This window comes from Onychomys torridus, chromosome 1 (assembly GCF_903995425.1).
Source record: "Onychomys torridus chromosome 1, mOncTor1.1, whole genome shotgun sequence".
NCBI classification, from domain to species: domain Eukaryota; kingdom Metazoa; phylum Chordata; class Mammalia; order Rodentia; family Cricetidae; genus Onychomys; species Onychomys torridus.
The window spans coordinates 18,237,813-18,250,248 of NC_050443.1; the positions used below are offsets into that span (position 1 = coordinate 18,237,813).

The window sequence follows — 12,436 nt, forward strand, 5'->3', positions numbered from 1 at the left end:
CCCACTGTATAGTCCCTCAGCCTCCATTTCCCCAGGTCTCCTGTGAGTGAGACTCTCCTCTGTGGCCTTGGTGTATTTTTGCTTTTGTTGTGTTTGTTTTGGTTTCATTTGAGGGCTTGGTTTGAACGTTTTGAGACAGGGTCTGCTGAAGCCACAGCTGGGCTGAAACTCACTCCATAGATGAGGTTGACCTTGGAGTCCTGATCCTCTTGCCTCCTACCCCTAAGTGCTGAGATTGCAGCACATTCTACCATACACAATTTATGTGGTGCTGGAGATGGAGCCTAGAGCTTTGTGCATGCAGAGCAAACACTCTACCAAGCTAGCTACGTCTCCAGATCCCTTGGCGGGTTTTAATAGGAAGAATGTTCACATCCACCCCTTCAGAGCAGCTGACCACTCAATCTGTGCCTTCTCCATTGAGGCTCTGGCTGTGAGATGCTCCAGGGGCCAGAGACATCTCTCACTGGACAGTGGTGCTTTGGGAACACAGGTGTGCTCAGAGAGGGTGTGCCCATGACAAACTGCTAAGGGAGGGAGGAGAGGCTGGTTGCCCCTGGCCTGCATCTCCCTGACCCTCTTCTCCCCTATGCCCTACATCCATCCCCAACTCCACCAATATCATTGGCCTCAGGGGAGGCTCTGGGGCTCTGGAGGAAGCACGCCCATTTTCACTGGGCAGGGAATGTCACTCAAAGGCCAAGGTCAGTGCAGAGAGGGAGATAGGATCAGACCCCACATGGGTGAATTTGGGAGAGGCAGTTGCCTTCTTTGGCCTCAGGAGGAGATCTGCGTGGTGGGTGGCTGATCTTCAAGGTCCAAGCTCCTCCTCCTCCCAGGGCAGCCACTGTCCTGGCCTCCCCCTGCTTCCGGTGGGGCTTCCTCCAGGCCTTGCATCTCTTAGTTCCTCAGAGAAGAGCCCAGAGAGTCAGACTTCTGGTGGCCCCGCAGCTTCAGCTCGACATGCTGCTGTTGCTGCTGCTGCTCTGGGGAATGACAGGGGTAGAGGGTGGCCCTGAGGCCACTCAGGGTTACTCGCTGAATGTGAAAAGGGAGGTGGTGGTGCAAGAGGGCTTGTGTGTCCTCATTCCTTGTAGGTTCTCCTACCCCACGGGGAAACGGACTGACTCAGACCCGGTTCATGGATACTGGTTCCATAGTGGAGCCAATATAAGGCATGATTTTCCAGTGGCCACAAATAACCCACAGAGGCCAGTACTGAAGAGGACCCAGGGCCGATTCTTCCTGCTGGGAGATCCACAGAAGAACAACTGCTCCCTGGACATCAGAGAGACCAGGAAGGAGGACACAGGCTCATACTTCTTTCGCCTGGAAAGAGGAGAAGAGAAGTATAGCTATATTTTGAACACGATGACTCTGCATGTGACAGGTCAGACATGGCTTGCAGAGAAGCCACCAGGGAAAGTCATGGGTGCCACAGGGTAGTCCTGGGATAGGACTCTATCCTGGGAACAGCTGGGTCTGAGTATCATGGCTGAGGTGGGGAGCTGAATCAGAGCCAGGGCTTCTCCTGGAGCTGCACCTCACCCCCTCCTTATCCTCCATTTCTCACCAGCCCTTACTAACACTCCACACATCCTTATCCCGGAAACCCTGGAGGCTCGCCGTCCCAGCAACCTGACCTGCTCTGCACCTTGGGCCTGTGAGCTCCCCACCTTCTCCTGGACTGGTCCCTCTGTGTCACTCTTGAGCACCAATGCCATTAGTTCCTCAGTGCTGACCATCATCCCCCAGCCCTGGGACCATGGCACCAACCTCACTTGTCAGGTGACCCTGCCTGGAACCGGTGTGACCACAAGAATGACCATCCGTCTCAGTGTGTCATGTGAGATTGGGCTGAGTTGCCTGTTTTGCTAAGGCAGAGTGGTCACCTAAGGGTGGGGTCAAGGTCTGGACACTGGGTCCTAAAATCCTGATAAGGGGACTTGTCAGGATGCTGCCCCCTGCCATACCCACCTAGACAGCTGCTGGGGACAGAGGGTGATTGATGAATCCACTGTGTCATTCTCTCTTAGATGCTCCAAAGAATCTGACTGTGACCATCTATCAAGGAGCTGACCCAGGTAGGAGCTGCCCTGGGTAGGAGCCTTTTAGCTCAGGGCAGGGCTTATTCTTCCTCACATAGGACTCACCTGGAGATGGAGGCCGCTTGTTGGGGAGCCACTGGACCATCCCCTCTGAAGCTCCTAGGTGTCTGCACCAGTTAGTATCCACCCCTCACTCCCTCAGATCTGCACACAGCCCTGGACCACCACAGGCACATGGTGACATGCACACAGCAGAACCACACCATCCAGTACCTTCTCTCCATTTATGGATCTGCCTGCATACCCCCAATAGTTGTGCTCTGGCTTCTTGTGCAGATACAGCTACATGGTTAGACACTTAGAACACATATAATACTGTTCTCAGAAGCTTGGTCTCCAAACTGGAAGTGACCAGTGTCCCGTCCACATAGGCTGGCTGAGCCTGGACTTGTTCCCCTGAGGTTCTGAGAGAGACAAGATGTCAGTAGCAGAGATGATCTTTGGTCTCCATGACTGTGATACCCAGCACAGATGGATTCAATACTGTGGGTTTCTAATACCAATGGGCAGCAAGGGCAGGGAGTCCATTCTACCACTAGCAGTGAACAGTGAATAGGTCTTGTATGTATGACCGCAAGTGTGTGTTCCTGAGTAATATACTATGTGCAGGGAATGTGGCTCAATTGATAGAATTAAAAAAACAAAAACAAAAATCTTGCCAAGCATGCCCAAAACCTTAGCTGGGTTCCATCCCCAGGACCTTATAAGCTGGACATAGTGGTGCAGACCTGCACTTGGGAGGTGGAGGCAGGAGGATCAGACATTCAAGGTCATTCTTGCTACATCATGAGTTTGAGGCCATCATGACATTGCCTTCAATTCTCTCTCTCTCTCTTTCCCCCCCCCCCCCCCACAGCCCCAGTTTGTCTCAACTCCAAATATATGCCTGGATCACTTGTTCTGTTTAATTTTGAGGCTTACAGCCAAGTAGTTCACACTGAAATAAAATAAGTTTAGATTCTTGCTGTGGTGGTAGGTGTCTTCCTTTTTTCTTCTTCTCCCGATCGGTGTCAGCCCCCCTCTCTGGATTCTAGTTTCTCTTCTCCTAATCTCGTCACAATGGCTGTCTCTTTCTCTACAGAATCCATAACCCTGAAGAACGGCTCATCTCTTTCCGTTTCTGAGGGCCAGTCTCTGCGCCTCTTCTGTAGCACCGACAGCTATCCCCCTGCGAACCTGAGCTGGACCTGGGGTAATCTGAGTCTGTGCCCCTCGAAGCTGTCAAAACCTGGGCTCCTGGAGCTGTTTCCAGTGCATCTTAAGCATGGAGGAGTGTACACCTGCCAAGCTCAGCATGCCCTGGGCTCCCAGCACATTTCCCTGAGTCTGCATCCACAGCGTGAGTGACCTGTGGGCCAGAGGCGGGCAGCAGGAGGAGATCAACGCCTGTCCCATCTGTGGACTGTTCCCAGCAGCTCCTGCAGCTTCACAGGGCAGCGTAGCTCCAGCTTGTGCTGAGCTGTGAGCTCTGCCTGTAAATATCCAGAGCCTCACTGTCTTTTTCCTGCTGCAAGGAGGGTGTGTGGGGCGGGGTTGGGGGAAGAGTCACCTCAGGAAGCAGCAAATCCTGAGGAGAGTGACTGGGACTTCCACAGGTGAACTTTGCACACAAGTTCCTTGCTTCTGCAGGCCAGGAAGAAGGGGCATTTGCTAAGAGAAAAACAAAACAAAACAAAACAGCATAAAAACAAATGGACAATTCAGTAGTCACGCTGTGTAGTGGTCCATGCCCCAGACCCTCAATGGGGGCTTTTAGGCAGGGCACTACCATTGAACCATACTGCCAGCCCCTCACTGATGGTAGGCAGGCATTCAACAGCTGACATATATCCCCAGCCATCTTTTAAATTTTTACTTTGAGACAGTTTCACTAAGTTGCCCAGGTAGTCATTGAACTCAGTCTACAGCCCAACCCCCCCCCCTTGAACTTGAGATCCTCCTGCCTTAGCCTCAGAGTTAGCTTGAAGACAAGCATTTCTTCATTACATCTGGCTGTGATGAAACATTCCTTTGCCTGTTTGTGAATCTGGGGTTGGAACCCAGGTCCTAACATATACTGAGATACATTTAATGATCCAGTTAAAAATGCAAAATAATCCTATCCTGGACAAGATACCAAACTAATCAAGTCAAACTGCCGCCTAGCTCTTTGATGTCCCTCTGCCATCTCGGGTCCTCCCACTGCCCCTTCCACTCAGGTCCTTGGGCTGCTGGTTACCTGAGCTAGGGGTGAGAAAAGCAGGGTCCAGCCTCCTGCAAGGCTGGGGCAGGGAGGAGAGGAGGGGAGTTTTCTTAGAGTTCTCTCTCTGCAGACAGTGCAACGTTATCAGAAATGACTGTGGGGGCCTTGGTGGGTGCAGGAGCCACAGCCCTCCTCTTCCTGTTTTGCTGCATCCTCCTCCTGGTGTGAGTATCAGTGTGGGTGGGGGCGGACCACCTGGAGTGATGAGGGACAAGCCTGGCACCTGACCCTGAGCCCAGGCCTGGAAAAGCGAGCCTGAAGTCAGGGGGAGCTGTGGTCTAGGTGTGTGGTTGGTGTGTGGAACTCTGGAGTGTTGCAACCCTCAGGCCCCACTGTCCCAGATGGTGGTAGGAAACACCTTTCAACACAGGAGCCTCTGGGACAGGACCACCAGCCAATCTGACCACCCTTCAGAGGCTTAATTGCAAGTAGAGGGTGGGAGAGAATGCCAGCTGCACCTCCACCTGCCCACACTGACAGGCCCCCTGGTGTCCTTGCATCCAGGGTAAGACCCTGTAGGAGACCAGCCAGGCCAGCTTCAGCAGCTCCGGATCCAGATGCCCTCAAGGGCTCGGTTTCTCAGGTGAGTGACCTGTGTGCATGTGTTCAAACCCAGCATCCTCCTGCCTGGACATCATCCATGAGATGGATCCAGATTGTTCGGCTGAGTGTAGGTCAAGTTGGATGTCCTGCAAGCAGACCTCTCTAGTCCGTTCCCCAGTTTGATAATTGCAGACCGTGTCCTCCACACTGCTTGCTCTCTGGCTTTGAGCTTTTCCTAGATTTGGTGAATACTGACCCCCACCATGCTCCATCCTTGCAATCTTCTCTGTGGTCAACCTCCAGGAAGTTCTGAGTGCCTCTGGGAGGGCTTTAAGTAGCACACCTGTAATCCCAGCACTCGGGAGGCAGAGCCAGGCAGATCTCTGTGAGTTCGAGGCCAGCCTGGGCTACCAAGTGAGTTCCAGGAAAGGCTCAAAGCTACACAGAGAAACCCTGTCTCGAAAAACAAAGCAAAACAAAAGTAGCAGAGTTCCATGCATCCTTGTTTTTCCTTTTTCCGTGTGTGTGTGTGTGTGTGTGTGTGTGTGTGTGTGTGTGTGTGTAGGAATGTGCGTGCATGTGTGTGTACATGCAAGTGAAGGCTTGAGGCTGATGTAAAGAACCATCCTCATTGGTTCTTCCACCCTGAAACTGAGGCACTGCCACTCTGTCAAACCCAGAGATGGCTCACTAGCCAGTTTGCTGCAGGGAGCCCCTACCTCTGCCTTCTAAAGTTAGAATTACAGGTGGGTCACCACACCCACCTGGCATTTATGTCATTCTGGGGATCCAAACTCTGGCTCTCACGTTTCTGCAGCAAGCACTTTACCACTGAGCCATCGCCCCAGGTCCATCCTATCATCCATTTGTGAAATATGGAGTACTTACAAAGAAGCCAGCAGACCAGGTGCCAGGGACCCATCTTTGAAGTTCCTTAGAGAACCTTGGGCTCAGTCGTGTTTTATTCTAGACAGGCAGTTATCAAACCCTCAATCAAACAACAAAGACCAATATGTGAGCATGTCGTAAAAGACAGAGACATTTATTGTAGGAAAATGAAGGTACAAGAACCAGGAAGTGCTGGGAAGACAGGCTATGTGGTTAGTTTGTCTACTATCTATCTATCTGTCTGTCTGTCTGTCTATCTATCCATCTATCATCATCTATTTATCTGTCATCTATCTGCCTATTTATCTGTCCATCTATCATCTGCCTGTCTGTCTGTGTATCCATCATCTGTGCTCTAGATTTTGGTAACCCCATGTAACATAAAATTCACTGTTGTTGCCCTTTTCACATACACAGTTGTGTTACAGATGCCTAGGACTTCTTCATTTTGAAAAACTAAAACTACATGCTGAGCAACAGCTCTTACTGCCTCCCCAGGCTTCCCTCCCAAAGACCCTGGCATCTGCCACTCTTTTCTCCTCCTCCTCCTCCTCCTCCTCCTCCTCCTCCTCCTCCTCCTCACCCCCCTCTCTGTGAATTTGACTTCTGCAGATACCTCCTATGTAGGACACACCATATTTGTCATTTTGTGACTTTTTTTTTCCATTTAATACATGTACTTAGGATCCTTCATGCTGTAGCATACTACACGATTCCTTGCCATTCTAGAAGGTTATTAATATTCCACGGTATGTGTATGTACCATGGTTTCTTTAGCCAACTTATGAGTTTCCTCTACCTGTTTACTATTGTGATGTGAACACTCATAAATATGAAATATTAAGATTGTATCCTCAGTTATTATATATACATATATATATATCTATATATCTGCATTGTTGAGTCATATAGTTTTACTTTTCATTTTTTTGGAATTTGTCATACTGTTTTCCATGGTGGTTTAACCATTTTACATTTTCACCAGAAGTACACTAGGGACCCCATTTCTCCATGTGTTCATCAATACTGGCTATTTCCTGTTTTCTTTTGTATTATTTTAATAGTGGATATCCTACTGAGTGTGAGGTGTTATTTCTTTGTGGTTTAAATGTGCATTTTCTAATAATAATACTATCTCTTTTCCATCTTTCTGGAGAAATGTCTGTTGCAGGTCTTTGTCTATTTCTCTGGCTGGGTTGTTTGTTGTTGAGGAATTATAGGTATTCTTTATCTATTCTGGCTCTTAGTCCCCACCTGATGCGTGGCTTCTAAATATTTTCTGTAGGTTGAATATGGTTTGGTTAGTGATGAGGGAGATTGGATTCTGCCATTTGATTAGTCCAGATAGAGGGAGGAGCAGGTACCAGTTCTCAGAAACAGAAGTCAGCCAGCGAGTGGGACAGCAGCCATGAGGGCTGTGGGAAGAGACAAGAGAAGCAGAGGCCACCACAGGAAGTGAGTTTGGAGAAGTTGATGTGTAAATCATATCTGAGCAACCAGACCACTATGAGTGAAAGAAGGAACGATCTAAGGCCAGCCTCCCTCCGTGGAGAAGGGATGATCATCAACTGTATTTTCTGTGGACACTTCTGGATGCAACAGGCAGGAAAACCTGAGCAAGGGAAGGACAGAGGCAGAGGTGTTAGGAAGGAGGCTGGAGGTGATGTGGAGGGATTCTGGACTGGCTGATGGATAGCTAATAAAGCCAAAATGAAGGGAGTAAGTGTGGGGTCTGAGTGACAGGAGATGAATGAAGGGCAATAAGTGAAAGAGGTTGGAAGCTGAATCAGAAGTTTGCCTTGAGCAGACAGGAGGAGAGAGGCACCCATCACTGAGGGTGAAGAGACCACAGGAAGTAGTCTGGGGCAAAAAGGAGGAGTGCAAAAACAAACAAAAACCACAACAAAACAAAACAAGAACAAGACAGTCACAAAAGGACAAAAACTCTCACTTTCTTGGTTTCTTTCTCTGTTTCTTTGTTTCGTTCCTTCTTTCTTATTACTGTTATTGCTTAATTGCATGTGTGGACATACATGCTTGAGTGCAGTACCCACTGAGGACAGAAACGGGAATCAGATTCCCCGGAGCTGGAGTTACAGGTACTGTGGGTGCTGGGAGCTGAACTCTGGTCCTCTGGCAGAGCAGTGTGCTCTCTTCACTCGGAGCTATTTCTCTAACTCTAAGTGTATTGCTTTGCTGTTTCACAGGAGTTGAGGGTTCAGGTATAAATGCTCCAGGCTCACAATGTTTCCCCTTACAATTTTTTTAGATTTATGAGTTTCTTAATATTTTTATTATGTTTATTTGTTTGTTGTGTGTGTGTGTGTGTGTGTGTGTGTGTGTGTGTTTGCCAGGGTGTATATGTGGGGGTCAGAAGACAACTTCCAGGAGTTGGCTCTCTCCTTCCACCATGTGGGCTCCAGGGATTGAACTCAGGTCCTCAGACTTGGCATCAAGCACCTGTACCCCCTTAGCCATCTTGTCAGCCCAGCTTAGAAGTTTTTAGCTTGAATATCACATCAAAGCAACACCTGTTCTGTGGAATCCATACTTCGAAGTTTGAGTTATCTACTAGTGCCTGCACATGTGGTACAATACTCTCCTGTGATTCGGGGCAGTAGCCATGTGCCACAGCCCCCAGTCCATAGCCCCAAGGCCATGGGGTGTGTGGCCCATGGTTTTTCTTTTTCTTCTTCCTTTTTTCTTTTTAAGGCAAGGTTTCTTTGTGTAACAGCTCTGGCTATCTTTTAATTCACTCTGTAAACCAGGCATGCCAAGAACTCACAGAGGTCCACCTGCCTCTGCCTCCCAAGTGCTGGAATTTAAGATGTGTGCCACCACCACTGGCCTTTTTTAAAATGTGGCTATTCAATACTTTGCTATAGTTGTTCAACACTTTATTATAAAACAGACTTTGCCTTACTGAAGGCAACTGTTAATACCCTGGTTTCATTTAAAGGTAGGCAAGAGAGCTGGAGAGATAGCTCAGAGTTTAAAAGTGCTCTGTGCTCCTGCAGAAGACCTGAGTTCAGCACCCACATCAGGCAGCTCATATCTGCCTGTAGCTCCATGGGATCCAATGTCCTCTTCTGGCCTCCATGGGTACTATACTCACCTGTTCACACACCCACACACATACACATAAATGAAAATAAACTACTTTTCAAAACAGTAAATGTAGGCAGTGTTAAACTTGGATACTCCTTGGGTTATATGTGTTAAAAGCATTGTCTTTTCTTTCAGCCTAGTGTATGCTTATTTGCATGTATGTTCATATGGCTTCCATTTAATCTGGTTTTTAGCTCAGTACCACCTGTGAAGCTTCTTCTAGTTGCACATTTACAGGTTCTAGGTGTTCTGGGTATGAGCTTCTTAAGGGCCATTATTCCTCCCATCAGATACAATTTCTTTGACTGGAGGTTTCTTACCCTGCTCTGCTACACTGTGAGCTTCTGGAAGGCAGGCACCATGTCTGAATCAAGGCACTGTACCTCTGTCACTTGCCCTTTCCTGACTGTACCACAAATCACAATTAGACACCAGTTGACTCATTTGTTTTGCTGTGAGATGTGTCTTGCTATATATTCCTGCCAGACCCAGTAACCATGGGGTGGTCCAGGTTGGCCTCGAGCTCACAGGAGTCCTACTACCACAGCCTCCCAAGTGCAGGGATTACAGAACTCTCCAATGAGTGTTCAAATAGACACTGGCATGACCGTCTTCAATTAATGAATGAAGTACATGAGGCTGAGGGCAAGGCTCAGTGGGTAAAGTGTTTGCAAGCATGAGGACTTGAGTCTGGATCACCAGCACCCACATAAAACCAGCCACAGTGGCGCAACCTACAACCATGGTACCAGGGTGGGATAGAGACAACTGGACCTGACCAAAATGGTGAGCTCCAGGTTTAGTTGGAGAGCCTGTCTTAAAAAATAAGGCAGAGCACCATAAAGAAAGACACTTTGTTGTGCCCATGTCGAGAGACCCCCAAGCAAGACCATCATAGAGCCAATATTTGATGCAAAACACACAGGAGTTTATTAGTAGCAAGCACGCCCAGGCTTGGTCCATGTCCAACACTGGACACAACGGGTGGAGGAGAACAGTCCTGAGCTCCCAGGGTGAGGGGTTTTTAAAGGGAAAAACCGCAAGCAGGGTGGTACAAGCCTTTGCGTCATATGATTGGGTGAGGGTGTATAATCTTTGAATTTACTGGTTAGGGGTTACAGTTATTATTTTGGGGAAGGCCTGGACAAGTCCCAGGCTTTGTCCTTGAACTGCCATGGGGACTGGTTGGCCTAGTATGTACTGACTGTGGGGACTGACTCAGTGGCCCAGGCTCTGTCCTTGAGCTGCCATGGAGGCTGGCTGGCCTCACATGTTCACATTGACCCATGCATGTAGCTCTAAGTTGGTGAGGGGTTCCAGACAATAAACAACTGGCTGAACCTTGAGCGGTCAGAGTAAGTGCAGAAAGGGAGCTACTGCAAGGACTACGTCTTTTGTTCATGGCCCTCCCAGGAACTGCTTGCTCAAGTCTCAGGAAGCTGAAATTGAGGCCTGATCTCTGAGAGAAGACTGACAGCCTGTTATGGCATCTGCTTGGTCCTTTCAACTTGATACAGACTTCTTGCCTCTTTATTCACACATGTACCCACACCACACACAGATGTAATACACACATATCAAGAAGAAAAGGGGCCACGGTCCTGTGTCTAGCACACCCATTCCACCTTGGACTATCCAACAACCATCTAAGAATCTCACACATGTGTTCCTAGTACAATACCAGGTGTTGGAGTCAGAACAATTGGTTATGGTTTTGACTGTGATTTTGGTTTGGGTTTCTCTTTATGACCTGTTATGATTGTCCAGACTGGCCTGGAACTCACTGTGTAGTCCAGGCTGGCCTTGAACTTGTAGCAAGTCTCCTGCCTCTGCCTTGAGTCTAGCTGTGCACCAGCTTTGCCAGGGAGTCTGGACAAGTTGCTTGCCTGTTTCCATCTCAGCTTCAGATGTATAAAATAGAGGCAAAACTAGTATCTTGCTGGTGAGCCAGGGAGACTGGGTGCTTGTTATTAAATGTTTGGAGAATGTAGAAATGAGGGTGATTTCAACAAAAATGCACATGAGTGACTAGAGAGCTGGCTCAGTGGTTAAGAGAGTGTACTGCTCTAGCGGAAGACCTAAGTTCAGTTCCCAGAACCCACATCCAGCACTCACAACCTCCTTTAACTCCAGCTCTAGGGAATCATGCCCTCTTCTGGACTCTGTGGGCACTACACCATATGTGCATGCACCCTTACACACATACTTGTAATTTAAAAATTAAAATGTATGTTGGTGAGTGGACGAGGGTCCCGAGGGTCCCTGCTGTCCTACCGTGACCCTCTTCCTTCCTCTCTTTACACAGAGTCCCCTGGTTGAACCTCAGGCAGATGACAGCTTCGAACCCCTGCCTCCCACAGTTGAGGCGGCCTCCTCATCCACAGAGGAAGAGGTACATTATGCATCCCTCAACTTCCATGAGATGAAGCCCAGGAATCCACAGGAGCAGCAGGACACCACCGAGTACTCGGAGATAAAGCCCTACAAGTGACCTGCATGGCTGTGGGCACGGTTGGAGGGAGCCCAGCTGCCGTGGGGTGAAAGAGACGCCAGAGGCTGGCTGGTTCTCGAGAAGGAGAGAGTCCACCATGTCAACATGCCTGCACATGACTTCAGAGCCGTCCTTTATCACACAGGAGTTCTGCTACTGCTCATGTCCCTGCACTCCCTGCCCACCTGATCCCCAGGCTCTGGAAACCACCATTGTGCCCAGGAAACCATAAACTTGACTTTCAGTTGTATGTGTGTGTGGATGTTTTGCCTGTACATCTGTTTTGCTTGTATGTCTGTGTGTTGCTCACATGACTGTTGTCTGCAGAGGTCATCACATCCCCTGGAAATGGATTACAGAGAGTTGTGAGTTGCCACATGGGTACTGGGAATTGAACCCAAGTCTGCAAGAATAGCCAGTGCTCTTAACCACTGAGCCATCTCTCCAGTCCCAAGATTGATTTTTTTAGATTTAATTTTTACTTAAAAATATCAAGTATTATTTACACCATGATAAGTTTTGTTGTATTTTCTTCCAAGTCTATCATGTATTTTGGCCCTGTTCATTGCTGTTACCTTCTCCTGTCTTCTGTTAGTTGCTTGTCCCTTTCTCTACCCAAACAGTCTGGTTTCTAATTTCATGTTGTATGTATTAGTTCATTTTCTTACCTTTGTTGACAAAACACTGACAGAAACATGAAGGGTGGAGAGGTTTATTCTGGCCCATGATTTTAGTCTATCATCATGAGGGAGGCAACATGGTATTCAAGACAGTGAGTACATGTTGTGGAAGCCCCACACATCTTGGTGGATCAGGAAACAGCGGGCATAGGCCAGAGCCAGAAGTAGATATCCACCTTCTAGGCCCAGCCCCAGACACCTACTTCTACAAGTTGGGACACATGTCTGAAAGGCTCTGCAACTTTAGAAAATATTGCTACCAGCTGGGTATCAAGTGTCCAAATACATAAGCTTGTGTGGACCATGTACGTTCAAACCAAAACTAGGTGAGTGGATGGTAGACAGATAGAGAGATAGATAGAAAAGTAGATGGTAG

At 48.5% G+C, this 12,436-nt stretch overlaps 1 protein-coding gene across 2 annotated transcripts; it reads left to right on the forward strand.

The window, feature by feature from the left end:
• Positions 1 to 925: 925 nt before the first annotated feature.
• LOC118588936 (sialic acid-binding Ig-like lectin 12) lies at positions 926 to 11,778 on the forward strand. Of its 2 annotated transcripts, XM_036195655.1 has the most exons (6): positions 926 to 1,390; positions 2,037 to 2,084; positions 3,190 to 3,447; positions 4,421 to 4,514; positions 4,855 to 4,933; positions 11,195 to 11,778. In XM_036195655.1, the coding sequence occupies exons 1-6, from the start codon at positions 964 to 966 to the stop codon at positions 11,378 to 11,380; spliced, it is 1,092 nt and encodes a 363-aa protein (XP_036051548.1). In that variant the 5' UTR covers positions 926 to 963; the 3' UTR covers positions 11,381 to 11,778. The 2 variants fall into 2 exon arrangements, with proteins under 2 accessions (XP_036051548.1, XP_036051538.1); XM_036195645.1 differs by lacking the exon at positions 11,195 to 11,778 and adding an exon at positions 1,577 to 1,846 and having other exon boundaries at positions 4,421 to 4,912.
• Positions 11,779 to 12,436: the final 658 nt, after the last annotated feature.

Coding starts and splice junctions, on each gene's coding strand:
- LOC118588936 (XM_036195645.1), top strand. CDS start 964: ATGCTGCTGTTGCTGCTGCTGCTCTGGGGAATGACAGGGGTAGAGGGT. Junction 1,847..2,036: donor CATCCGTCTCAGTGTGTCAT/GTGAGATTGGGC, acceptor ATTCTCTCTTAG/ATGCTCCAAAGAATCTGACT. Junction 3,448..4,420: donor CCTGAGTCTGCATCCACAGC/GTGAGTGACCTG, acceptor CTCTCTCTGCAG/ACAGTGCAACGTTATCAGAA.